Raw genomic sequence first — 26,089 nt, 5'->3', positions numbered from 1 at the left:
TGATGTCCCCCCCCGTTAGGATTTTGGCGGCAGGAGCGATTGTTCGAGGGGGAAGAGGAAGGGGAAGAGCGATGTGCAATGGCGGGGAGGCGGCTGCGGCTTTTCTGGGGTTGAGGATTACAAGTCTTTGCGCAGGTTCTGTGTTTTAAGCGAGCTCGGAGGCTCCGGGCTGAGCTCCGGGGGCTGCTGGAAAGGGCTCTGCTTGGCCCAAGCGAGTTTGCACCTTGGCAGAATGTGGGCTTGGGTCACTTGCTTATAAACGAGCCTTTCCCCCCCCTTTCTGCGGTGGTAGGAAGAGAAGTGTAGTAGCTTTATAAACGCTGCATGGCTGGTAAAACTCAACCGCAGCCTTATTTTCATAGAATCACGTAGGTTGGAAGAGGCCTCTTAAATTTATCAAATCCAACCGGTTTGTAATCCTGCGGTCCCACCCCTACATCAACAGGAGAGGGGAAAGAAGCAACACGTTGCTATTCGTTGTTGCTTTACAAATGGGGAGCTGAAGGCTCAATGTTCAGCGAGTGGTCGTGGCAAGAAGTCCCTCCGAGTTGGTTTTTACAGCTCTTGGTGCCGGTAAGCGACTTGTGAGAGCAGTGGGAAGGGTGTCAGTGGCTGACACCCATCGTGGGCAGAGCTGCCGCGGACACCCAGCGCTTCCCTGCACGCTGGGACATGTTGGGTGAAGGCTTCGGAGGCAACGCAGGGAATCCCGAAGCACAGGCTCCCTTGCCAGCTTGTAAAGGCAGCTCGGAGGATCCTGCAGGAATAAACTCAGCAGGTCTGGGCGTTTTGCCGGGCAGAGCTCTGTGCCCGTCCTGTAGGGGTGCTTGTCTGCGGACAGAAGTCAGGGTTTGCAAACAGCGGGGGCTTTGCATGAGAATGCGCTCGGACAGCGATTTACCCCGTGACTGGGGAGGGTCCTTGAGTGATCGCTGCGTTGTGAAAAGCTTTCCGCCCTCAAAAAGCAAGCTGCTAATTCCTCCTGGGCTGAGGAGACCTGTGAAATGGCTCGTTGATTAAGCAAACCATTAGCAGAGCTGAAAGGACTTGGACCTGGCGAATTAACCCCTGAGCTCTTGCTTTCGCACCGAGTCCCGCGGGCAGAGCTGCTGGTGCTCGCGTCTGCCAGAAGGATCCTAGACATGGATCTGAAGGATCAGCTGTGAACCGAGCGGAGAGAAAACCCGCCTGTGTTTCCTGTGCTCATATCTGCTCCTTAAAATAACTTCTCCCGCTTACACAACTAGCAGAAGGCAAGCGATGTTTTTGAGTTGAGAGAGGGCACTTGAATTAGCAGCACCTGAACTGTTAAATTGAGGGTTAACAGCGAGCCAAGAGCAGAGAATAAATAATTCAGGAGACCTATAAAATATGTAGGGCTGGCCTGGGACCTCAGCGGCCACCTTGTTGGCACTGGCATGTTAATGATGGATCTGGGACACGTGCATTATTCAAAATGGAGTGTGGTTTAGGGACAGTGATTGGCCTCATCTCTAGATAATCCCGATTAGCGATGGAAAGCTGTCTTAACTCTCCGCAGGTCAGTTTTCCTCTGAGGTGCCTCGTGGGGGTCTTGCAGTGATATTTATGCTTTTTAACTTGTTTCTGGTTTCTGCCCGGGGAGGCGGGAGGTGTTGCCTTGGCGACTGCAGCATCCACCCGCACAGCCCTTGCCGGGGCTGCAGCCTGGCCACGGGCAGCAAAGCACGGGACCAGCTTCAGAGCCTGGCTCTTCAAAGCAGAGCCCAGGTGGCTCGCAGAGGAGCCCTGGCTCGATGGTTTGGGGGCTGGTGATGTGGGACCCTGCAGATCAAAGACTGGCAGAGGTGCAGCAGTTTGTTTGTGAGGCCTCATGTCCTGCTGGCTCATGTTGGAGAACTTCCCCACTACAGAGGATGTTTAGAACAAGCCCACTAGACATTTTTTTCCCTACCTCCCTGAATATTTTTTCCAAGTATCTCACCTGTGTGAAGGGCTGATTTAGGTAGGGTGAGTGTCTGAGTGGCTCATCCTGCCCTTCAGTCCTACTGCTTCCCTGGCATGTGGCTTTGCCCCAGTGCCTGTGACTTTGGCTGAATTAAGTCTGATCCTGTTTAAAAACAAGCAAAAAGCCTCCAAATAAACAAATAACCCCTCAACAAAATAAACCAACGTTCAGGCATCTGCCTCTCTCTCCATCCCTGTGTGTACTCAGGGTAACTTTTTTGGATACCAACCCGGTATTGCAAAAATCAGAGCGGGTCTTGGACCAGTGCCCAGGTTGGGATGATGCTCTGACACACCTGGGGTGGGCAGGAGGGGTTGCTGTCTCCTCATCCTGCCCCACTTTGGCCACGGGCTGTTCAGGAGCTGTCTCCCTGTGTTTGGCAGAGCAGCAGGGAGGTGTCTCATCCTCCCTCTCCCGAGGGAGGATTCCAGGAGCATGGAAGGACTGTCCTGTGCTGAAGTGTCTTTGCTGATCTTGCTCCATCCGTCAGAAGTTTGGGATGAGGAGGGTGGCTTTGCTTAGCTTTGCCTTGGAGTTAGTCTTAGGCTGCACCTGAGGTTTAACAGACCTCCCTTCTGCTCGGGGGTGGGGCATCCTGGGAGCTCCTGTTTTGGGGGCACAGCATCCCCGGGCTGCTCTGGGGTGTCTCCTGCTGAGCCCTTCCCGCAGAGCCCCCGTGTGCTCTGCTCACACCCATGAGCTGCAGCAGGAGGGTTCATCTGCTCCTGTCCGGAGCTGTGAAGTCTTGCTGACTTCAGTCTAAAGGTATTGGCTGGTCTGGGGCAGCTGGGCTTCATGGTGACGTCCCTTTAACCCCACCACAGCTCTGAGCATGCAGATTGAGGGCCAAGTTCAGTGCTGTGAGTAAATGTGGAACTAACCTGAGGTAAATGCCCTACCAGGTTTGTTTGTTTGGTCTGGGGAATCCCAGCTCCTTCCTAACATAAATATTAGGATATAAATGTTGTCGTTGCATGTCCCTGTTAATGGCGCTGTTGATCTCCAGTTGTAGACACTCTTTCCTGCAGATGACATGGGATTATTGAGGAGCTTCCTGGGACAGGAGCAAACTGGTCTAAAGCTGTGCACAGGGCAGGATAACTACACCCTGCTCTGGTTACTTATTATTTTCCTAAGAAATTGTTCCCAGTCTAGTGAATATGCTTGTGCTTGGGGCATCTGAGTAAAACCCAAGACACAGAAGAACTTGTGTTGCTCAAGGGGTTTTACAGGTGTAAAACACCTTGTAGCAGCTTGCTGTGTGGACTCTGCTCTAGCATGGGAGGCTGGGTCCTCCTCAGCATCCTACTCTTGGTGTGTTTATTTGTCTAGCTTTGTTATGCCTCCAATTTCAGTTTCTGTGCCGAATATGTGGCTCAGAATGTCCATTCGCACCTTATGCTTTGACAGATTTAACTTGGTTTTCCTCTACATAATCTGTGTGATGCAGTTTAATTCCTGGCCAAGAGTTAACATGCTAATTGTCTGGAAAAGGTGGCAGATGAAGCTTGGCTTTTAACAAGTGTTCAGTGTATTTTTAACTTGTCTGTAACACTTGTGCTTCCCCTCAGTTAGTTTCTCCAGCTGCGTTTAATTAAGTGCTGTGAACTGGGGTTTTTCTGGTGCCCAGGTGTGAAGTCCTGTTTGCTTCCACCCCTGGGGTCCTGGATTCTGCTGAGGTTTTAATGTGTGAAGGGTGTTTGGTGTGGGCCCTCAAAAGGAAGGGTTTTCTCTGAGTGCCCAGAACACAAGTGTCAGTGTTGGGTCACTCTGCTGGAGCTGAGTGCCAAAAAAACCTCATGTGTCTGACTTGTCCTAGCTCTTCTGCTCTGTCACCAGCACCTGGCCTGGTTCTCCAGAGCAGGGAGAATCTTTCCAAAAACGCCTCCTGGCTCCTGCAGCTGGAGGGGAAAGGAGGCAAGGCATGGGTGGAGGGTTGAATACACAAAGTGTTGGGTCTGCCCTGATGTGCACAAGGCTCAGGACTGGCTGGGAAGGGCAGCTCAGCCCTGCCTTCTGTAACTGCCCATTGATGCACTGGGTTCATCTGGGTGTGCAGGTTTGGTGCAAAGGTACATGCTTGCAGGTGACTCTGCCCATCCCCACAGTCCTCTTCATTGCCATTGGACTAACCATCCTTAACTGGGAATTAAATGTTAATATTATTCAGTCCAATGGACTTTCCTGGGGGGGATCCTGTTCCCTGGGAAGGATGTCTTTGCTTTCAGCAAATAACTGACCCAGGACACCACTTGTCCAAGGGCAGGTGCTCAGAGCTGTCTGCCAGAGCAGCTCCCTGTGTCCAGAGGAGCTGACACAAAAAGCTGGATGTGGCTGGGCAAACAAGCTGACAGGTTTACTTGTGCTACCCAATACTGTCTATTTGCAGGGCTGGCAATGCCTACGATGTGTTAAAGCATCCAGACAATGCTGCAGTCCAGATTCTCATCTGGAGGGGTAAACAGTTGTTCCCTTTGGGAAGAGGAGAGGGATTGAGCTGATCCAAGGCTGCAGTGTTGGGTTTACCAAGCCAAAGATGTTTTGGTGGTGCGAGTGCAGGTGTTGGAAGGATCTAATTACACAGGGCTGGGCTTTTATTGTGGGTCAAAAGTCATCTCTCAGACTTCTGACTTATTTTGAGGACACAGACATATGGCTGGTGACACCACTACTGCTGCAAGCTTCTTTTTAACTTGTATCTGGTTGTCCTCAGACTTAATACTGCACTATGTTACCTTGTAGAGAACTGTTCTAGCTCTGCCTCATCCTGGATTAGTGCTGCAGGTCTCAGTTTGTGGTGATATGATCTATCCTTGCCTAAATCTTGGAGTGGCTAATGGCCAAGCCATTATCAGGGTTGTTCATTCAGCAGGGACTAAGCAGAGCCAAGGGTCTGAGCTGGGTGGGCTGGCTCTGGATTTAGGCTGCAGCCTCTGCTGTGGCTTCCCAGGGATGGGGCATCTGCCCCCTCTCTGGGGAACCTGTGCCAGTGTTTCACCACCCTCTTTATCTAATCTAAATCGACCCTTGTTCCTGTGAAACAGATGCTTCACTATTTAGAGGATGTGTCAGTGAAAATTTCTTTGTGGGAACTACCAAAAATTCTCTGCCTGCTTTTATCTAGAGAAAGAGCTGGTTTCAGTCACTTCCACTGGACTGAGTGTGAGTGAGCACTGGCTGTGGCATCACCACTGGCAGGGTCATGTCAGCAAGGACTGAACCCATTCAATGTGACAGCTTCTCTCATGTTCCTTCTAATAACAGGCTGACCCTTAAACAGAAAATGAAGAATGTAAATAAACCTGGTTGGAGCTTGATTTGCATTTTAGCCAGTCACCATAGTGCTTTTAAAATAAAGAAGTGAAGGAAAACCCACTTGCAAGTGTTTCTTTCTGGAGGCTGTTGAGCATATTGGCAAAAACCAGTGGGTGGTTCCTCATACAGAAAGCAAGTCTTTCACTTCAGTTTTTTGGTTTTCTGCCCCCTCGAATACCTTGAGCTTTTTCAGCCGTGGCTTTCAGCTCCTTCCTTCCCCATTTACTGCTCTAGGGACACTGTAAGAGTTTTCCTGCCCCCTGGAGCTGTGGATCCTCGGTGTGGCAGGTCGAGGTGTTGCTCAGCCATCTCCTGGGCTGTGCTGGAGCACAGAGCTTTCCTGGAGCAGCCCGTGGGAGTTGTGCAACACGGCTGCTGAGGGTGGGTGGCACAGCTCAGCCCCACAGCCTGGTGCCTGCCTGTGGTTGGAGGCAGCTGATCTTCGTCTCCAGTGAGCTTGTGGGTTCTGCTCTTATCAAACACCACTTCCAGGAACTGGCAGCCTGAGGTGAGGGTGTGTTAGGGACGTGTGTTAACATCCTCTGTGCTTTTGTGGCCAAGTGAAGAGAGCTGTGCTCAGGTGGGAGCTGATGTTACCCATTAATCCCCTCCAGTGTTCCCAAAAGAGCTGGATGTGTGCAGAGGGCAACCTTTCCCCTGCCCCAGCATGGGAAGTCTTGCTCTAAAAGCAGATTGCACATTGATTTAAGACCTCTTATTTTATGAGCTGGACTTGTATGATTCTATCTGAAAGGAAAACGTTGTTCCCTTTGCTCAGTGTGCACATGTAACTTTATTTCTTTAATTTTTCCCCCCTCAGGCACAGGATCGAACATTCTTTCTGCTCTGCAGGATTTGTTCTGGCTGTCGAAATCTAAAGTAGAGAAACAGCTCCAGATCATCTCTGTGCTGCAATGGGTTCTGACTTTCCTTATCATGGGTAAGTAATGCCTTCTGGCCTAAGGCAAAGCTATTTTTGCTTTAATTCTGGAAGAATTTTAGTGCAAGAATGTCAACTGTTACATTAATTCCTGGATGTGCACTGCAGCGGGGGTGTGTGTGTGGATATTGTAAGCCACAGCTACATACTGGGATATTTTTGGCAACAAATGACTTTTTACCTGGCTCTAGAAAGTCATAGGAGCTGTGGAAAGACCGACTGATGTCCAGCTCATGTCTGTGTCTACCCTGCAAATCAGACTGGAGCAATTGGATATCTCTTGCCTGGGTCACTCCTGGGAATATCCACAGAGATTTCTTAGAAGCAACTGGTAACTGATGCAAGTGACTGCAACAGGAGAGCCTTCCTTTGGCTTGGTCTCCTTCCAGGAGGCACCAGAGCTGGGCAAGGAGTGTTTGTGTTAGACCAGAACAGACTGTTTGTCTCTGGGCTATGTGGAACCTCAGGCTGCTCTACTCCACTGTGCTGTTGATAATTGAACTGGAGAAGGATGCTCAGTGCAGGCATCGAGTCTTGTTCTTGGCTGGTGAAGCAGCTGGAAATATGACAGAGACACCTGGAGACACCCTGAAGGGAAGGCTGAGGTTCTCCAGAGCTCTAGAGGAAGCTGGATCATAAGGAGTTTTTAGCTAAGTCCAGTTCGATTGAGGATTGGTGACATCAGGCTGAGACTGCAGCACAGAGGGGTCAAAAGGCAAGGGGTGTAAATGGAGAACCAAACCTGAAGCAACCTTGTCTTCTTGTCTTTCCTGGACCCCTGCAGGTATTGCTTGCACTTTAATCCTCATGTACATCCTGTGCACAGATTGCTGGGCCATCGCTGTTCTGTATTTAGCCTGGCTGGTGTTTGACTGGAATACACCAAAGAAAGGTAAATATTGCAGAACAGATCCTTGCTGTTTAAGTGCACATATTTAGACAAAGAAGCACTTCCTTGTAATGGGTGACTTCCCTTCTTAGTGGGACTGAGTGTTCAGTGGCTGAATCACTGACCAAAAGCATTTAAATGTCAGCCCTTGGCACGAGCAGTTTTACTGATGCTGATTACATTCACTAATGTCATGCCACTGCTGGCTTTTAGGAATGCATTTGTAAGGCTCAGGTTCTTTCTGCAGGTCAGGAAGATCTACATAAAGATTCCAGACCTTGCTGTGCTCTCCAGCTCCTGCAAGGATCAGGTTATGGTGTGGCTGTTAAGATGTGGCTCCTCTACAGAGTCAGTGCTGCTGCAAATTAAGCAGAAGACTTTAATTCAGAAAAAAAAAAAGCCTTGTAGAAACCAGGCCTGGAAAGCAGCAGTGGCAACAAGCTTTGATGGCAACTCCCTTTAAAGCCAGACTAGCACAGTTCTCCGTTGCTTCCAGGTGACTGAGATCATCCAGGATCTTGGCCTTTCCCAAAGGATGAGTCTGAGTGTTTCTAGTTGGAATTGTCTGTTGCCCAAGAACAACTGATTACCAAGCCAAGTTCTACCCTGACTTTGCAGTCAGGCCTTAATGAGCTGGAAGGGCCCTGAATTCCAGAGCATGGATTGTTCCTCCTGATCTCAGTGGAAGGTGCAGGTCTCCCACTCGAGGAATGAAAGTGTTGGTTCCTCTGGTGGGACAGCAAACCCTCTGGAGTCCTCTGGGCTTTTTTGATGGGCAACTGTGTGGAAAGAGCTTTAAAAAGATGTTGGGTTTTTTTCTCTTCAGGGGGAAGAAGATCCCAGTGGGTGAGAAGCTGGGCTATATGGAGGTACTTCAGGGATTATTTTCCAATAAGAGTAAGTAGCAGTTTAACTCTGCACATTGGGACTTCACTGTTTTAGTGCCTTGCTGCACCTGCACTAGTCCATGTGTGGCACTGAGCTGTCAGCAGGACGTGGCTCAGTGACTGTCACACTGCTGCCTGTGGCAGCTGGGCTTGGACAGTCTGCAGTGCATCACCAGGGATGGCAGCAGGGGTGGCAGAAGCTGCTGTTCCTGATGCTCATGCCAGACCCCCTGAGGCAATCTGGCCTGGAGCAGAGAGAGCAGGCTCCCTGTTCACCTCTCCAGCTTCTGTAGATACTGGCACAGGTTGCCCAGAGAAGCTGTGGCTGCCCCTGGATCCCTGGAAGTGTCCAAGGCCAGGTTGGATGGGGCTTGGAGCAAACTGGGCCTGTGGCAGGGAGTGAGAATGAGATCTTTCATGTCCCTTCCAACCCAAACCATTCTGGGATTCACTTCTGTGCTGCAGCAGAGTCCTGTGTTGTGTCTGACCTTAACTGTTCCCCTCGTAATCTCGCTCAGTTTTGGTCTCTTTTCCAGTTACACTGCTTCCCTGGGATGTATTTATACATTATTTATATATATATATATATATATACACACATAAAATAGCTGGGAGCCCTGTGCCCCAAGAGCCTGAGCCCTTCCCAGGGAGCAGTGAGATCAGCTCCTGAGTCTCTTTGCTTTGGGGAAGGGGGTTTCCAGCAGTGGGAAGAGCTGCAGTTCTCCAGCCTGTAACTTGCTCCCCACATGCCTGTGTTTTTCCTGCTGGTTCAGGTATGTTCAGACAGAGGTCAGGGCTGCTCTGGGACTGCAGGATTGGCTGAAGGGCTTGGAAGGGAGCAGATTGGGCTGGGAGGGAACTCGATCTCTTTGGAAGGGCACACAGCTGAAAGGACTATTATGTAAGACTGCTGGCAAGGTTTATTCAGCCTGAGTGTGAGGGAGGGACCTTGCCATGGCTTCTGAGCTACCTAGCCCCAAGATAGTCCAGCCTCAGAAAGGAACAGGGAATCCAATTCCAGCAGGATGCCAAAGCAGCTTACACTGGATTTCTCCTTTGCAAAGTCACTTGAACTCTCAGGGTGCCTGAAGGTGCTGCTGGTGAACAAACCTCTTGTTGTACTCTTAGAAACATGGAATCATTTGGGTTGGAAAAGACCTCTAAGAGCAAGTCCAACCATTAACCCAGGGCTGCCAAGTCCACCATGAAAACTTGCTGTTGTTAACAGGTAATTCTTGGCAAGCGTACGTGGAAAATTCACTTTGCCTGCACAGCCTGGGTCTCCTGGCTGAGGGAGAGCTGAGTGTGCTCTGCTGCTGGAGATGGTCTCAAATGTGTCTCCTAGCACCAAGGCCTCCGTGCTGCAGAAATCCCTGCTGAGGAATAAAACAGGCTTGGTTTTCCTTGGGACCTGATTCCACAGGGTCAGCGGTAGGGCTGGTCTGTTGTTTCCCCATTCCTTTGGCGGTGTGTTTATCCCTGTCTTTATGGAAACGTGCTCTGCACAAGCCCTGCAGGTCAGAGCCACTGTGGATGTTACAGGTTTGTCAAACAGTTGTGCTGGTTAAGTAGGTTTGGAGATGAGATGGGGCAGATAAACTGAACTTCTCGGCTGGTTTTTAGGTAAATAACTGCTCACAGTCCATCTGTGAGTACCTCTTGTGGCTGTCATTCCTTTGTCACTGAGGGGTGGAGTTGAACAAGGTTTATGCAGAGGGCAGAACATGAGGGCTGGCAGCTGGGGGTGGCTCCTGCCCCTGCTCTGGGGACACTGCTGGCAGCTGCGGGGTTGTCCAAAGCTGCTGCAGGAATCATAGGGAAGAGTTTGGGTTGGAAAGGGCCTTAAAGAACATCTCTTTTCAACCCCCTGCCATGGGCAGGGACACCTTCCACTAGCCCAGGTTGCTCCAAGCCCCATCCAACCTGGCCTTGGACACTTCCAGGGATCCAGGGGCAGCCACAGCTTCTCTGGGCAACCTGTGCCAGGGCCTCCCCACCCTCCCAGGGAAGGATTTCTTCCTCCTTGGTTTGCTGTGTCAGAGTAGCTGTGTGGGAATCAGGCTCTGCTCTGCTCTTTGTGCTGACTAGGCTGCTCTCACCTGAGTCTGAGACACCAGCAGGACTCTTGTACCTGTACCTGGAGATACCAGGCCATGTTTTGTAACACCAGGTGGGTTGGGAAAGCAGCCTGGATCTGGCTCAGTTACTCAGCACGAGCAGATCTCTGGGGCTCCAGGCAGCTGCTCTGACAGCAATAAGCTATTTTGGGGCACTGGAGGCTTAGGTTTGTCTGCTGCTTAGTGGCTGGGCTTGCAAATACTGCTTTAAGCTGAGCGGTGCAGGAGGAGCTGAGGAAGGTTCCAGGGAGCTATCCTGGAGCTGAGGGTGAGGGCCAAGCTCTGCAGGTGTGAGTGGTGCTGGGCTGGAGCAGCCAGGTCTCAGCAGCCTCCCCAGCACATCCTGCTGGTGTGAGGATGCCACGCTGGGGGTGCCCCCATCTAAAGGTCTTTTTTGGGTGAAAGAAGCCACCTGGGCATGTAAGCACAGCTGCTGCTTGTCAACAGCGCTTCAGATGGCAGGGCTGCTGCAGACCTTTGGCTCCCCTTTGTCAGGCTGTGAGCGCTTCAGGTGTGTGCAGGGAGACCTGCTCACTGAGGTGGGAGGGCAGGCAGCTGGCCAGAGCAGGAGTTGCTGCAGAAAGTGTGCTTTTTTCTCTCTCTGTGTTTGTCTGTACTCTGTGGCTTGCCTGGCTTCCTGGCAAAGCTCCTCCTCAGTTGTTGTACACAACTTACAGGATGGAGATGGAAGGGTTTGGTTGCTGTGTCCTAACCTGGGCTCGTGGAAGGTGTCCCTGCCCATGGCAGGGGGTTGGAACAAGATGAGCTTTAAAGTCCCTTCCAAGCCAGTGCAGTCTGGGATTCTGTGTGTGATGTAGTTTATAATACTGGGAGCCTGGAAGGGTCTTCAGGTCCTGGCCTGCCCTGCTGGGAAGGTGAGATAATTCATTCCAGAGCACTGCTGGGTGTGATGCAGCCAGTTGCAATTGTTGGGCTGTTTTGCAAGCTCAGTGCTCACTAGAGCTGCTGCTTGGATGCTGCAGGGCGGGCTCTGGTTCTCTGCTCTCTGCAGGCTCCTGTGGTCCCTGTGCTGCTCAGCTCCCACCCAGGGCACTGTTTGTCACCCTGCTCTTTGGCTCCTGGCTCTGAGCAGCAGTGGCCCTGCAGCCCCTTTCTGCACTCCTGAATGTGCCACTTGCTTGTCCTGTTCCTACAAATAAAATTGGCAAATTTATTTTTATTTTTGTTTCTTTATTTTTTTGTTTCTTTCTTTATTTTTATTTTTTTGTTTCTTTCTTTATTTTTATTTTTTTGTTTCTTTCTTTATTTTTATTTTTTTGTTTCTTTCTTTATTTTTTTTGTTTCTTTCTTTATTTTTATTTTTTTGTTTCTTTCTTTATTCTTTTTGTTTCTTTCTTTATTTTTATTTTTTTTGTTTCTTTCTTTATTTTTTTGTTTCTTTCTTTATTTTTATTTTTTTTTGTTTCTTTCTTTATTCTTTTTGTTTCTTTCTTTATTCTTTTTGTTTCTTTCTTTATTCTTTTTGTTTCTTTCTTTATTCTTTTTGTTTCTTTCTTTATTCTTTTTGTTTCTTTCTTTATTCTTTTTGTTTCTTTCTTTATTCTTTTTGTTTCTTTCTTTATTCTTTTTGTTTCTTTCTTTATTCTTTTTGTTTCTTTCTTTATTCTTTTTGTTTCTTTCTTTATTCTTTTTGTTTCTTTCTTTATTCTTTTTGTTTCTTTCTTTATTCTTTTTGTTTCTTTCTTTATTCTTTTTGTTTCTTTCTTTATTCTTTTTGTTTCTTTTTGTTTCTTTCTTTATTCTTTTTGTTTCTTTTTGTTTCTTTTTGTTTCTTTTTGTTTCTTTTTGTTTCTTTTTGTTTCTTTTTGTTTCTTTTTGTTTCTTTTTGTTTCTTTTTGTTTCTTTTTGTTTCTTTCTTTATTGGTAAATTTGTGGTTATCTGGCACTCAGACATTAACATTAGTTTTCTCTACACTATTGCACTAGTTTATTGCTTCTTAAAGTCAGGCTTAGGTCTGTGTGAAGAAATCTGTTCTTAGAGGGATGGCCCTTTTCTCCCAGAGCAGCAGGTTTGGGCTCAGGCAGCAGCTGGGAATGGGGGTGTGGGTGCAGTGCGGGGAAGGTCCAGCTTCATTCCCAGCATGGATTGTCCAGCTGGGATGCAGCAGGGACATGCTGACTGTGCCTCATCTGGGAGCACTGAGGCTCCAAGGAGCTGCAGAGACCTTGGAGGCTCAGAACAGTTGTAGTGTTGACAAATGGCAGCTACAGAAATGCCTTGGGGCATCCTGAGAGGGCAGCTCAGTGTTTGCTTGGTGAGGGGAGATGTGCAGGAAAACCAGCAGTGAGGGATCAGCTCCTAAGGAAGGCTACACTCGTGGAATCATGGAATGGTTTGGGTTGGAAGGGACCTTTTGAGGGATTCTAGTTCCAACCTCCCTGCCAAGGGCAGGGACACCTTCACTTCTGCTTGAGGATAGAAGTAAATGATTACAGCATTTCAAAAATTCCTGCTTCTAGATGAAATTTAGGGAGAGATGAAGGGTTACAGCATTTCAAAAATTCCTGCTTCTAGATGAAATTTAGGGAGAGATGAAGGGTTACAGCATTTCAAAAATTCCTGCTTCTAGATGAAATTTAGGGAGAGATGAAGGGTTACAGCATTTCAAAAATTCCTGCTTCTAGATGAAATTTAGGGAGACATGAAGGGTTACAGCATTTCAAAAATTCCTGCTTCTAGATGAAATTTAGGGAGACATGAAGGGTCTGCCTTCGGTGCTGGCAGGTCAGACCCTCCCTGGGCTGAGTTTGTGCATCAGCAGATCCAAGCCCTGCGGAAGGGCACAGACCTGTCTGATGTCTGGCAGTGGCCAGGCTGACTCAGCCCTGCAAATCCCTGTTGGGAGAGTCTTGATTCCCCCTGAGTGTCCAGTGCTGCTCAGATATTCCCCTCGTGCCTTGCTGTGGGTGACTGTGGTGGGTGCTGCCAGCCCCACAGCTCCATACCAGGAGCTCCTGGAAAGCAAACCCACTGCCGAGGCAGCAGCTTGGCAGGGGCTCACACGAGGCATCCAAGCAGTGGCTCCACTGGGACCTGGGTGTCCTTGCACGTGGTGGAGGGGCTGGAGCAGGAGGACAGTGTGTGTTCTGGGTGAGCTGTGTGGCCCTGCCAAGCCCGGCACGCAGAGGCCTCGTGCTCCCGTGACAAGGACAAACCCCCTGTTCCAGCTGCCTTCCTTGTAAAGGAGCTGTTGCTTGGGGCAGGAGAAAGGTGAGGCCTGGGAAGCACCACCCTGCTCTGACAGGAGCTCTGGGGAGGGAGGACTGTGTGACCCTGGCCCAGCCAAGCCATGTGAATTGTTTGGGTTGGAAAAGCCCACTCGGATCATCCAGTCCAACCATTCCCCAGCCCTGCCAAGCCCAACAGTGACCCATGTCCCCAAGTGCCACATCCCCACGGCTTTTAAATCCCTCAAGGGCTGGGCACTTCCCCTCTTCCTGGGCAGCCTGTTGGAGAAGTGTCTCCTACGACTGAGCAAGAGCTGCTTTTTCCCTCCACTCTTTCCTGATGTGGTTTTTTTGATCTGCAGCCTGTGATCCCTGTCTGGATCAAGGGACAGCCCTCCCACCCTGGGGAGTGACAGCACAGTCACCTGCTAATTGGGAAGGGAGGGAAAGGGGGTGAAAGGATGACTTGGTGTGGGATAGGCAGTGGGGCTCTACAGAGCCTCTGTGCCCTCTTCCTGGAGTTCTGTGTGACCTCAAATTCAGAGGAAGGTGTGGAGAGGGGCAGTCACCTTGCTGACCCTGCTGCTGTGTCATGCCTGTGTCCCAGCAGCTGTCCTGAATAGCACAGGGGCTGTGGCCTCTGTAGGGACAGCTCTGGGGACAGGGGGAGGAGGGGATCAGGTTTCTGGGCACACTGGTTCAGTGTGTTGCAATGGCACTTCAGCTCCCTGCAGTGGGATTCGACAGGAGGGACTCGCTCAGTGCCAAAACTCCTCCTGGCCAGGGCAGTGGGGTGGGAAATGCTGCTCTGACGTCTTGGAAAGCCGCGTTTTTTCCGATGGGAGCTGATGCAGAGTGGCCTTTGCAGCAGAGTGGCCTTTGCATGGACAGTTTGAGGGATGGGGGGCAGTTGTTGTCACCTCACGCTGAAGGTGCCACTTGCAGGTCCTGCCCCTGGGGGCTGCAGTTGGCAAAAACTGGTGCTGCTGAGGTTTAGATTTAAAATGGATATTGGGAAGACACAGTTGACTGTGAGGGCGGGGAGGCCCTGGCACAGGTTGCCCAGAGAAGCTGTGGCTGCTCCATCCCTGGAAGTGTCCAAGGCCAGGTTGGAGCAACCTGGGCTAGTGGGAGGTGTCCCTGCCCATGGCAGGGGGTGGGACTGGGTGGGTTTTAAGGTCCCTTCTAAACCCAAACTATTCTAACACATGGGAAAAAATAAAATTTGATCCCTAATTTCTCAGGACAATGCTGGAACCCTGCTGTGCCTCCTCAGACCCCCTGTGTACCAGCAGGGGAAGCTGCTCTGGCACGTGGGATGCTGCTGATCCCCACAGCATCAAAAAACCCCTCTGGCAGTAGCAGTGCCAGGGCCTGGGTTGTGCTGTGCTGCCCAAGACAGCTTTGGAGTGTCTGTGCTGTGCAAACAGAGCAGCACATGGTTATAGGAATATTGCACAACCCCAGAGCAGTGTGATCCCAGCTCCTGGAGCACGTCCTGCAGGAACCACAGCATGACTGTGCATGGCTTGAGGTCCTTTGGCATCTAGGCCAGGGCTAAACCTCTTGAAAGTAGGGATAGTTTCCAGTGGTAAACCACCCTTCTGCACGCTTTTCCACTTGGAAAGTGGCCAACAGGCACATTAAGTGGTTGGGTCTATTTTTCAGGCATTAAGCAAACTTGCTTCTGTTCTGGGACAGTGATTTTTGTGTTCCTTCCCCCTCACACTGGGATGTGAGCCACTAATGCACTGGGAGAGGGAAGGAGGCGTAGCTGCGGCCACAGGACTGGAGAACTTGGTTGGTTTGGGGAAGAGGTGTGCAAGGATTCCTCAGGGAGGAGCAAAGGGCACAGGCTGCAGCAACCCAAGCCCAGTTCCTGCTTGTGTCCAAGACCAGCCTGATTATCCTGCTCCCTCTGCTTCAGAACCTGAAGTCTAAATGGCCTCTGAAATCTGGGATAGCCCATACCCCGGTTCTTGGACTGCTGCCCTGGTGGGAACAGAGACAAAACCTGGGGGCTAAGACGTCTTTCTTCCCCCATTTTTATTTATTACCTGAAAACATCTGCCTTCACATGAGCTCTCTTTTCTCTCCTAGCTGGTTAAAACCCACAACCTGCTGACCACCAGGAATTACATTTTTGGGTACCACCCACACGGCATCATGGGCTTGGGGGCCTTCTGCAACTTCAGCACAGAGGCCACAGGTGTGAGCCAGAAATTCCCTGGGATCCGGCCCTACCTCGCCACCCTGGCTGGGAACTTCAGGATGCCCATTTTGAGGGACTACCTCATGTCTGGGGGTAAGTGCAAGCATACTGTGGTCCTTCTGTTCATGCCCTGGGCTGCATTCCCCTCTTCTGAGTGACCACTTCCCCCTGGGAGCACCACCCCAAGTGTTGCTTTCATAGAGCTGTCAGGAGGAAGCTGGGAATAAATGTGAGTGCCTGCCAGGAGTGAAGAGGCTGGGCATTCCATGGTTCCAGCTGTTCAGAACAGCCCCTTCCCTGAATATATTCCTAGAGAAGGATCACAGGGCTTGGGCAGTGATACAGCTTTGCTGAATGACATTAATGGGTCTGTTCTAATGGATTCCAGGATTTTAATGCTGGAGGGCTTGTAGGTTATGACCAGCTTTTAAAACCTTAAAAAATAGTGTTCTTGCATGGCCTGAGCTCCGTTTTGGATGCCCATAGGTTAGGTAGAGGTGTGGGAGTGACACTTAAAGACCATGAGTTGAGCAGTCCAGTACCCTGTTTTCTGTTCCTCAAACTGATTCACCAATAAATGCCTCTACAACAGATCTCTTAATAAAGTAGCAGGGCTGGGAAGAGGATAGGAGGAGCTGTGCCTGGCTCTGACTTGTCAGGATTGACTGCTTCCAGGATTACTGCCTTCTGTTGGTGAGGGAGAAGAATAACTGCCTGGATCTGATGCACAAAAGGTGTTTGTCCTTCCCTAGAAAGAGCAGTATCCCCAGCTGGTTTTTATCTTCCTGCATGTCGCTGTGGTGAATTCCACAGGACAGCAGTGCAGGAGGAATTGGGATCTGCTTTCCAGCCCATAGTGCCTGTAGACTTATTGATGTGTTGCTAAAGTTTCCATGCAGCATCAGCTTTCCTTTATTTTAAAAAACCATGTTCAGTCTTCTCAGTGTGACTGGCAGACGAATCCTGTGGCCAGCCAGAGCTGCTTCCCTGTTTTTGGAAGGAAGGTGGGAGTAGACATGAGCTGTGTCACTGCAGGCTTGGCTGTCCTGGGCACTATGGTCAAACCAGCGGGAAATTCCACTTCCCATGAACTTGGGATTCAAGCAAGGCTATAGGTGTGACAAGGTGAACTTTCTGAAAGCCATCATTTGTCTTCACTTTCCTATCCCAGAACTTGAGTGAGGCTGCAAAGGCTTTAACATCCCTTGGAAAGCAGTGGTAATTCCCTCAGCCCTTTGTTTTGTGGATGAGCCACTTCAGGTGAAATCCTAAGGAACCCAGTACACAGTTAGTTGGTTTACAACTGCCAGCAATGATTACAATATCTTACAGCCTCCTGGAGGTCGGGGTGCAGCAGGGATCCTGTAAGGCATGAGGAGGTTGCCAGAGAATCCTCTATACTGTGTGAATGTGCTAAAGGGCAGAACTCAGCGACTGCCCTTGTCCCTGTGTCTCACTGCATTTTCTGGAGGCGGGATTTGGTGCTGTGAGCAGCAGGAACCTCCTCCTGCTATGAGTGGGAGAGGGCTGGACACAAACCTGTGCTGCCCCACTTAGCCAGGGCTGTGTTTAGAATGGAGGATGGCAGCAGGAGCAAGGATGGAGCAGTGAGCACAGCCTGAGCCTTTCAGAGGAAAAGTGTTCAGAGTGCTGAAAAAAATGAGCTTTTCATCTTCAAATCCAGCTGATCTGTCTGAACTGTGTCTGCTCCCCTCTCGTCTGGAGCTGGGATAGGTGATGACCTCGATGCCCAGACAGACATGAAGGCTTGCAGACTTGCCCTGTCTAATTCCCCCCGGGCCTGTTCATCATCTAGTTCTTGGTTCAAGTAATAAATACCATGAGATGTGCAAAATCAGCTTCTAAAATTAGTGTAATGCTGTCCTTCCCAGGGCAGTGACCTGAAGCTCTTGGGTCAGATGTGTTGTGTGAGGGGAATGTAAATGATGGCATCTCACTCCTCCTTGGTTTATCCAGACTAAAAATGTGAGGCAGGAGCAAGCTCTGGCAACAACTGTAGCATAAAAGTGAATTTAAAGAGCAGAGAATCAAATTTCTTGTCATTCTTACAGATTAAAGGTACCTTCTTTCACTGGGTTGTTATTTCCCTGGAGTGGGGAATGGTGTTTTGGGCAGGAATTGCTTTGTAAAGCTGAAGGGGAGTCCTGTCCCTTCCAGTGCAGGATAGAGGGAAAGACCTTCCCAGACACTTCTGAGTATGGACTTACCTGAGCACCCAGTCCCATACATCCTTTCCTTCCCAAGGCAGCACAGGGTTGCGTTCTTGCCATGCAAGAACTTCATGTTGTTTCAGGAAAATATTTTCTAAATGAATCCATAGATCTGTCTCAAAGGCTTGTCCGTGTTATTCTCATTGTATCACTAGAGCATTGTCTCAAAGGACAACTCATGCCACAAAGCTGTGCTGAGGAATTGCTCACATTCAGGCTCTTATCCATCAAAATAACATGGCTGGTTTCTTCCACCCTGAAGGTAAACGAGATCCTGCTGTAAAGTGTACAGGGAGGGATGCCTGACACAAATACCTTTGGCATCACTAAGTGCAGAAGAAAATCCTTGCTGAAGTCTCTTGATAAAGGAAAGCTTTTGAGAGCTGATGTTGGTGGAGTTTATGACCAAGTCTAGTGCTGCCAGGTCTATGAACTGCTTCTTTAGCTGGGGAAGGGGTGCCTGATAACACACACCACCCTCTGTGACCGCGGGGCGAAACCTGGAATCAAGGCACAAACTGCAAGTGTGGCTGGTGGCTCCGGGGTTACTTCAGTCTCACAGCCTGCCCCTTGTCTGTCCCCTGCCCCAGGTATCTGCCCTGTGAACCGGGACAGCATCGACTACATCCTGTCCAAGAACGGCAGCGGCAACGCCATCATCATCGTGGTGGGGGGGGCGGCCGAGTCCCTCAACTGCACCCCGGGCAAGAACTCGGTGACCCTCAAGCACAGGAAGGGCTTTGTGAGGCTGGCACTGAGGCACGGGTAAGGGCAAGGGGCAGCCGTGGGGCTGGGGCAGCGCTGCTGCCCTTGGGGGGGGCTTTTGTCTGAGCAGCCTGGCCTGGGTGGAGATGGCCCTGCTGGGTGCAGGGGGTTGCACTGGACAGCCTTTAAAGGTCCCCCCCAACCCATTCTGTTGTGTCCCCTGAAGCAGCTGATACCTTGGAGGGATCCTGTTCTCTCCAGTCTCGCTGTGTTCTGTGGGTGTTTGCCCAGGAGTGTCCTCTGGCTTCTGGGACAGCAGGAGGGGTCAGGAACCTGCACGGGGCATCACCCTGTGACCCCATGGGTCTGAAATGAGCTGCCCATCAGAAATGGGAGTTGGGGATGTGTGGAAGCATGTCCAGTGCCTGACTGCACAGTGTTCAGGGGCCCAGGGCCAGGACAATTCTCTTGCAAGCCTTGAAAGTGGATCTACTCCATTATGTCCAGCCTGGCTGACTTATGTGTCACTGCCTTGTGCTGCAGGAAAAGCTCTGGACAATGATCTCAGCAACTGTGCAGAGCCCCCAGGGTGGGTGTGGGGTGTAGGACAGAGCAGGGGTGGGGTCCTGACATCTGTCTGTCCTTCCAGAGCGGACCTGGTTCCCGTGTACTCCTTCGGGGAGAACGAGGTGTACCAGCAGGTCATCTTCGAGGAGGGCTCCTGGGGCAGATGGGTCCAGAAGAAGTTCCAGAAGCACATTGGCTTTGCTCCCTGCATCTTCCACGGCCGTGGCCTCTTCTCCTCCAACAGCTGGGGGTTGTTACCTTACTCCAAGCCCATCACCACTGTGGGTAAGGTTTTGGTAGATGCTGTGTGCCTCTAGGCAGCAGCAGACTTCAGTCTGTGCCATACCCCTGCTGTAGTTTGGTTGTGGAGCCTTGACTATAAAATTGCTTTTCCTTCTGCATAAACCTCCCAGCACAGCTGACAATGAGCTAGAGGAGCTTCCAGAGGCTACAAGCCTTCTGGCATGTTTTGCTTCCAGACAGTTTTGCAAGTGAGCCCTTTTGAGGGGGGAAAATGTGCTGTAGCTGCTCCCTTCTCTGCCCTTGGATGGGCAAAGTCAGGAGCAGCCTGATCCCCACACCCCTGGGACTGGCAGTGGGGAGCTGTCTGATGGCTGAATCTTAAAGACAAGCCTAAAACTTCCAACCCAAGGCATTAAGGCTTTGAGGGAGGGAGGGAGAAAGGTCAGCTTTGTTTTTGTGGGGTCTGTAGGGGAATACACAAGAACTGACTGTTGGTTCCTTTTAATTGAGGAGGGATTTTTCACTCTGCTGTAAACATAAGTGGGACTTTCCACTCACCCTGTACAGTGGGGGCTCTGCTCTGTGGAGTTTGTGTGGCTCAAGTGGGTCTGGTATTGCTGCAGATGTGATGAGGGCCCCGGGGGTGGGACAGTTGTGCTTCAGAGACTGGTAAAACTGGGAGAGCTGGGCAAACCTCTGCTATGCTGGCAGGGGTGGATGTGCTGAACTACCACAGCTGTGGCCACAGATGACAAACCTCCAGGCTGTAGAGGGGCATTTAACCTAGTGTGTGGATTTTCCTTCTCTTTCTCAGTTGGAGAGCCCATCACCATCCCCAAAATCGATAATCCATCCCAGAAGGAAGTGGACTTCTACCACAGCATATATGTGGACTCCCTGATCAAACTCTTTGACAAATATAAGAGCAAATTTGGCCTGCCAGAGACTGAGGTCTTGGAAGTCAACTGAAGGCAGTGTCTCAGCAGCACCTCCTCCTCTCAGAACCAACACATCTTCTCCAGGAGTCCAAACTGTCATGGTGTACTTGAAAGCATGTGTGGGTGTATGTGTCCTCCAAAGAAAGTGTTTAAAGTATTGCTAGACCGCTTTTAAAAATAATAAAGAAAGGCTTTACTTTAGATAAATCCCATTACAAACATCTTTTTATCCAAAAAAAAAAAAAAGGGAAAAAAAAAAACAAAGCACAACTCCCCATTGCTGTGAGGATTTGGATGGGGGAAATGGTTGCCTTTGGAAACTGCTCTGTAATGCTGTTGGATCACCAGCAATGGATTAGAAACATTCCTACAGCTGCTGTACCCCCTGGCACAAGCTATTCTGGGGGGAGTAGGATCCATCTGGTTTTCCAGCTATAAAGCAGCAGGTTGGTTTGACCAGAGCAGTGTCACAGGAGTGTTGCACAAGGGTTACTGTGGGATGTGCTGATGTAGCACGGGGGTATCTGCTTTGGAAAAGCCCTCTTTGGGAGCACAGTGGGGGGGCTGCCAGCCTCCCTGGTGTGGCACCTCTGGCATGTGGTGCAGGGAACCAAAAAGGGCAGGGTCTGGGCCTCAGTGTACGGTGTGGTGGGTGCTGTGGTGGCTCTGACCCCAGCACTGTGTTTGGGATGCCAGTTCAGAAGCAGGTCTGTCCCAGGCTCTGCTTTCACAGAGGCAGGTAGCTGGAGATCTGGGATCCCTTCTTAGCCAAGGATAGGCTCTAGGAGCAGTGGGGTGGTGCAATCACGTGGCCCTGGTGTTGCAGGCTCTGTAGGGGTTAAATGCAGTGGGACTGTTCGTGCAGGATCCCAAAAGTGTTTGGGGAAATCAAGGAGTAACTTCTGCCCAAAGATGGCTTTTAACTATTCAGTCCAGTGAATGTAAAGGAGTAGCTTTTTCACACATAGGATCTAAAGTGAGCTACTTTTAAAAGTGTTTATAAACTGTTTACGTGGATGTTAACACTGCTTGTAGTGAGATTTCTTCAGAGTACAACGTGTTTATGTCTAAACCTGAAACATTGCACTACTTGCATGTCTGACCTGCCTTTTCAGCTGTCCAGTGGAGTGTATCTTGAGCTCCAAAATGTGCCTTTCTTCCATGCAAGAGGATGGTACTTCACATTCCTGGAATCTTGCCTCTAAAGACGAATGTTCATCTGTCATATTTGATAGATTATTGTATTACAGAGTATCGATTTTTTTGTACAAATTTCTAGAAATAAACTTGGGCAAAACTAGTGGGCTGCCTTGGTGCCTTGGGTGTCACAGTGCTGTGTGGCTGGGTCTGTGTCCCAGCACTGCTTTGGGTGACTGCAGCTGGGCCTTGGCTTTGAGGGGGAGAGGAAGGCTTGGGCTGACCAAAAGCAGACCTGGAAGTGTCCAGAAAATGAGTAGATGTAGTGCCTGGGGACTGTGGTTCAGTGGTGGACCTGGCAGAGTGAGGTTAATGGTTGGACTTGGTCTTGGAGGTCTTTTCCAGCCTTAATGATTTTATGTTTCTATTCTACTATCTGCACTGTCCCTGCATGGGACACCCAGGATGGTTTAAGCAAATCTTTGTGGTTTCAGGGTGGGGTTTTGCCCGTGAGTGTATAGGGAGCTAAGGCAGCCCCATCTCTGCACCTCCTTTACTGAGCAGGTACAGAGCCCTTATGTCCTTTTGCTCCTTTCAGCTGATTACTTTGGGTTTTGTTGCTGCCTGGATTGCATCCCTGGTCCTCAGCTCAGGAAATCCTTCCAGCCCCTTTCAGTACCTGGAGAGGGCTCTTTAAAATCTGACTTTTTACACGGGTGGATAATGATAGGACAAGGGGCAATGGTTTCAAACTAAATAGGGTAGAGATTTGGATGAGATGTTGGGAAAAAATTCTTCCCTGTGAGGGTGGGGAGGCCCTGGCACAGGTTGCCCAGAGAAGCTGTGGCTGCCCCATCCCTGGAAGTGTCTAAGGCCAGGTTGGACAGGGCTTGGAGCAACCTGGGCTAGTGGAAGGTGTCCCTGCCCAGGGCAGGGGGTTGAAAAGAGAGGACCTTTAAGGTCACTTCCAATTCAAACTGCTGGGATTATTCTTGTCAGAGCCCTGAGCCCCCTAGTACTGGAGATGCAGAGTGCTCCAGAAATAGCACCCAGTGCTGAAAAGTTCACGTGGGCTTTTTTAGTACCGAGGGAGGGTTTAACCTGTTGTCTCTGGCCCGTGAGCCATGGAAGGGATCCATCAGTGCTGGCTGACACTGCTGTTCTTCAAGGTGAAAGCCAAACTTATTCCCTGCCCTTTTCAGACTTGGCCAGGGGAGTCTGGAAGGGTCCTGCTCAGGAAGATAAACCCGGTGTGTCGCTGCTTCCCCTTTTCCTCACCCCCCCGTAGGATTGATTAGTATCTGTTTTCTCCCAGCAGACATTAAGGTCGGGTTTCCAGTGCCTTGCCTGGAAATGCCGTGGATGCTCTGCCCGGACCACTTTGAACTGTTTGTGAACAACCCTGGCCAGGGGCTGGAGGAGGCCGGTTCTCGCAGAGCTTTTTTGCCAAGCGTTGTTCCCAGTTGTCGGGTTTTCTCCCCGAGCCCAGCGGCAGAGAGGGGGAGGTACCTGGAGTGAGCTCCGTTCCTGCCCTGGGACCGGGATGGAAAAAGATCCCGAGCAAGTGCTGTCCTCGTGCGGCTCCCCTCGGGAACTGCAGGATAGCTGCCCAAGGTTTCCCTTTGAAGAAAAATCCATACTGTCACAAAAAACCAGGCCTTTTCCTGCCTGTTCCTGGCAGGGATTCAAGAGACCACCTTATGCAGCCGAAAGGGCAGGGGGAAAGTGCTAATGCGGGGATTTCTTTGCTCTGCTTTGTGGGGTTATTTTCTCCTCTGGGCTGGGGGCACTTAGGGGTGAAGATGTTTCAACAGGTTATATATAAAAGGTTATAAGAGGAGCCTGGTGGGAATTTGAACTCTGTCCATGGTCCGATCATTTACTGGTTCCCCCCAGATCCGATCCATCCTTGTTCTGGGATCCTATGACTCCTCAGCCCCAGCACAAACCAGCACACCTAGAAAGCTTTTCTTCAAGAGCAAATGATTTTTTTTTTCCCCTGCTGCCTTTAAAATCTGTTGTTATTTGCCCTATTTTCAGGGAATGATGGATGCATGGAATTAAGATACTGGCAAATTTTAGGGATTTTGCACTCGGTTTTGCTACAGGAGTCTCACCCACCAGTTACAGTGTGAGTAGGTGAACCTGTATTTTTTTTCTTGGGAAAAGACATTTCGGCATGTTTATTCCTGGGGGTGGGGGGTGGGGGTGTTGCCGATTGGTTTAGAAGTTGTTTGAATTGGCTTGTTAAACATCCAAACAAAAGCCTATTGTCCAAAAGGGCAGGAGGCGGGTCAAGGGACAGGGGGCTGTAAAAACCACCTTCAGGAGGATGTTATTACCTCATCACTGTGGCCATAAAGAAAAGTTTTCACCAGGAAGAAGTTTAACAAGTTCTATAAATGTTCGAAGAACCTCACAAAAGCTCCTCGGTTTGAAAACAGCCTGAGCTATTTCTCGATGGGTTTGTGTTTCGAGTGTGGTGAAAGAGAATCGCTACCACGAAAGGTGGGATTTTCCAGGTTCCCCAAGGAAGGCAGAATCAGGAGCAGAGGGGCAGCTCCGGGGCCTCCTCTGGACTCTCTCCAGCAGCTCCAGGTCCTTGTGCTGTTGTTCCCAGGGATGGAGGCGGCTCTGCAGGGGGGTCTCCCCTGAGGGGGTAGAGGGGCAGAATCCCCCCCTGCCCTGCTGCCCACGATCCCTGTGGGATCAGCCCAGGGCACGGGGGAGGTTTGTGGGCTGTCCGTGCTCTGTCAGGTCATGATGAGCTTTCCATCCACCAGCACTCCCAGTCCTTTTCCCCAGGGCTGCTCCCAGTCCACTCTCTGCCCGGTTTGTGTTTGGGATTGCCCAGACCCAGGAGCAGGACTTTGTACTTGGCCTGGCTGGTCTTCCCCAGGTTCACACAATCCCACCTCCCCAGCCTGTCCAGGTCCCTCTGGATGCCCCATCCCGTCCAGGTCCCTCTGGATGCCCCATCCCTCCCCTCTAGACCATTAGCTTGGGCAGACTGGGAGGTCATGGATGTGGGAGCACTCCCTGCACCCCTGCACTTGCTGCAGCCGCGGGAATTCCCTCTTTTATGGTAACACACCTCGGGAAACACCCCCGGGCACACAATGAAGGGCAGGCTCTGATCTCCAGAACGACGCAGACAGATAAACGCCGGCCTTTGGATGTGGTTCAGAAATTCAAATGGGAGTTTCCTCGGGGCATCAGTAAATTCCACAGGGTCCTACTAACGCCAGGTACACGGTGAGTTGGGCAGCCCTGCTCCAGCCTCCAGTGACTGCTCAGGAATCAGGGATGAAAGAAGCCACTCCCCAGCTGCAGCTTGCAAATACTCTGCTTAAAATAACCCAACAGCCCTTATTAATTAATTATTTTTAGCCCCAAAAGGTGGTATTATTTTGTTACAATTCAGGCAAGATCTGGGGTTTTTAATGGCCCTCATCGTGTTACCTGGTGAACTCTACAAGGCAGGGACTGAACCTCTCCAAACTCGTGAAAATCGGTTGTAAATCTGAAACCTCACCCCCAGAAACTCCTCATTTTATAACACCCTTGGAAATGGTTCCTTATCACGCCAAGATAGCAGAACCTAGAGATAAGTCTGAAATTTAGAAGGAGGCCAAAGCTTTAGCTGGAAATCTGCAGACACTTCTTTGGAGCTGTGTCAGCTCCACTGCTACAAAATCATATTTGAATTTTCCTCTGGGGGGAATTCTGCTGCTTAGTCCCTGAATTATGGGTTAGAGCTCTCAGTCAAGAGCAGCAGAGGAAATGCAGTCTCCATATACAGGGCAGGTGAGCTGTGTGTTAAGTAACTTATTTGACTTTTCTAAATGTGACAATTTTAGAAGAGTTTTGAGATAATCATCTGCTCCTGTGGAAACGAATAAAAATAGGAAATCCCCACTATGGTACTGTCCTATGGACTTTAAATTCACTGTGTGAGTTAGTGACCTGGTTTGGTCTGAAATACAGCTAATTTTCTTCCTAGCAGCTGGTATGGGGCTGTGTTTTGGATTCAGGAGGAGAACAATGTTGATAACACTTTTTATAGAAGGGGAAGATGGAGGAAAGTCAGTCACAGAAACGTCACATTTCATCCAAGGATGGATTAATTTTTTTAAAAAGGAAAGGATGGGTTTCTATTTTTCTTTTGTGTGTTTTGGGCAAACAAGCAGTGGCATCTTCACACTGTTTCCATAAATTTTTTCTTAGTGATTTATCTCTGGAAAAACTGTTCTTACAGCTGTGATCTTCTCTGATTTTCTGTCTAGTTCTGAGCTAGAACCAGTTTTCCTCAGTGGAGGAAGCATAACTCAAGAGGTTCAAAGTCAGAAAGCATTCCCAAAACTTCTTGATGATCATTTCATCAATCTGAATGCATTTTTCACACCTTGGGCAAAGAAACCCCCCAGATTTCATCTTAAAAAGCAAGTTTCAATCCTCTAAGGTGAAAATGGACAGTTCAAAGGGAAGGAGCACGTCTTGTAATGAACCAGAAACCAGGAGGTGAATCAAACTGATACAACAGGTCCAAAATTACTATGTTTGAACCTCCTGATCCCAACAACACGGCTCAGGAATCTGGATACTTGAAAACAGCACACTTTGCCATTGAAAATACTGAAACAGTAGGGGTTTTTTTTCATCATCAGTTAAAAATGGAGATGCATTGGCTCCCAGAAGATCTTCATAAAAACAGCCACTGTTTTTAATCAAT

General features: G+C 49.9%; 1 protein-coding gene across 1 annotated transcript; it reads left to right on the top strand.

Annotated features, from left to right (window-relative positions):
* Positions 1–672: 672 nt before the first annotated feature.
* Positions 673–20,421, top strand: DGAT2 (diacylglycerol O-acyltransferase 2). Its single transcript, XM_029961463.1, has 8 exons — positions 673–778; positions 6,123–6,242; positions 7,027–7,134; positions 7,958–8,028; positions 15,425–15,629; positions 18,358–18,532; positions 19,122–19,324; positions 20,097–20,421. Exons 1-8 carry the CDS (start codon positions 673–675, stop codon positions 20,249–20,251), a joined length of 1,143 nt encoding a protein of 380 aa, XP_029817323.1. The 3' UTR covers positions 20,252–20,421.
* Positions 20,422–26,089: the final 5,668 nt, after the last annotated feature.

Source organism: Manacus vitellinus, unplaced genomic scaffold (assembly GCF_001715985.3).
Source record: "Manacus vitellinus isolate BGI_N305 unplaced genomic scaffold, ASM171598v3 scaffold_35_pilon, whole genome shotgun sequence".
Lineage (NCBI taxonomy): Eukaryota > Metazoa > Chordata > Aves > Passeriformes > Pipridae > Manacus > Manacus vitellinus.
The sequence above is the reverse complement of the archived record's forward strand: the minus strand, read 5'-3'. Positions and strand labels throughout refer to the sequence as shown.

Coding starts and splice junctions, on each gene's coding strand:
- DGAT2 (XM_029961463.1), top strand. CDS start 673: ATGTTGGGTGAAGGCTTCGGAGGCAACGCAGGGAATCCCGAAGCACAG. Junction 7,135..7,957: donor CTGGAATACACCAAAGAAAG/GTAAATATTGCA, acceptor TTTTCTCTTCAG/GGGGAAGAAGATCCCAGTGG. Junction 8,029..15,424: donor GGGATTATTTTCCAATAAGA/GTAAGTAGCAGT, acceptor TTTCTCTCCTAG/CTGGTTAAAACCCACAACCT.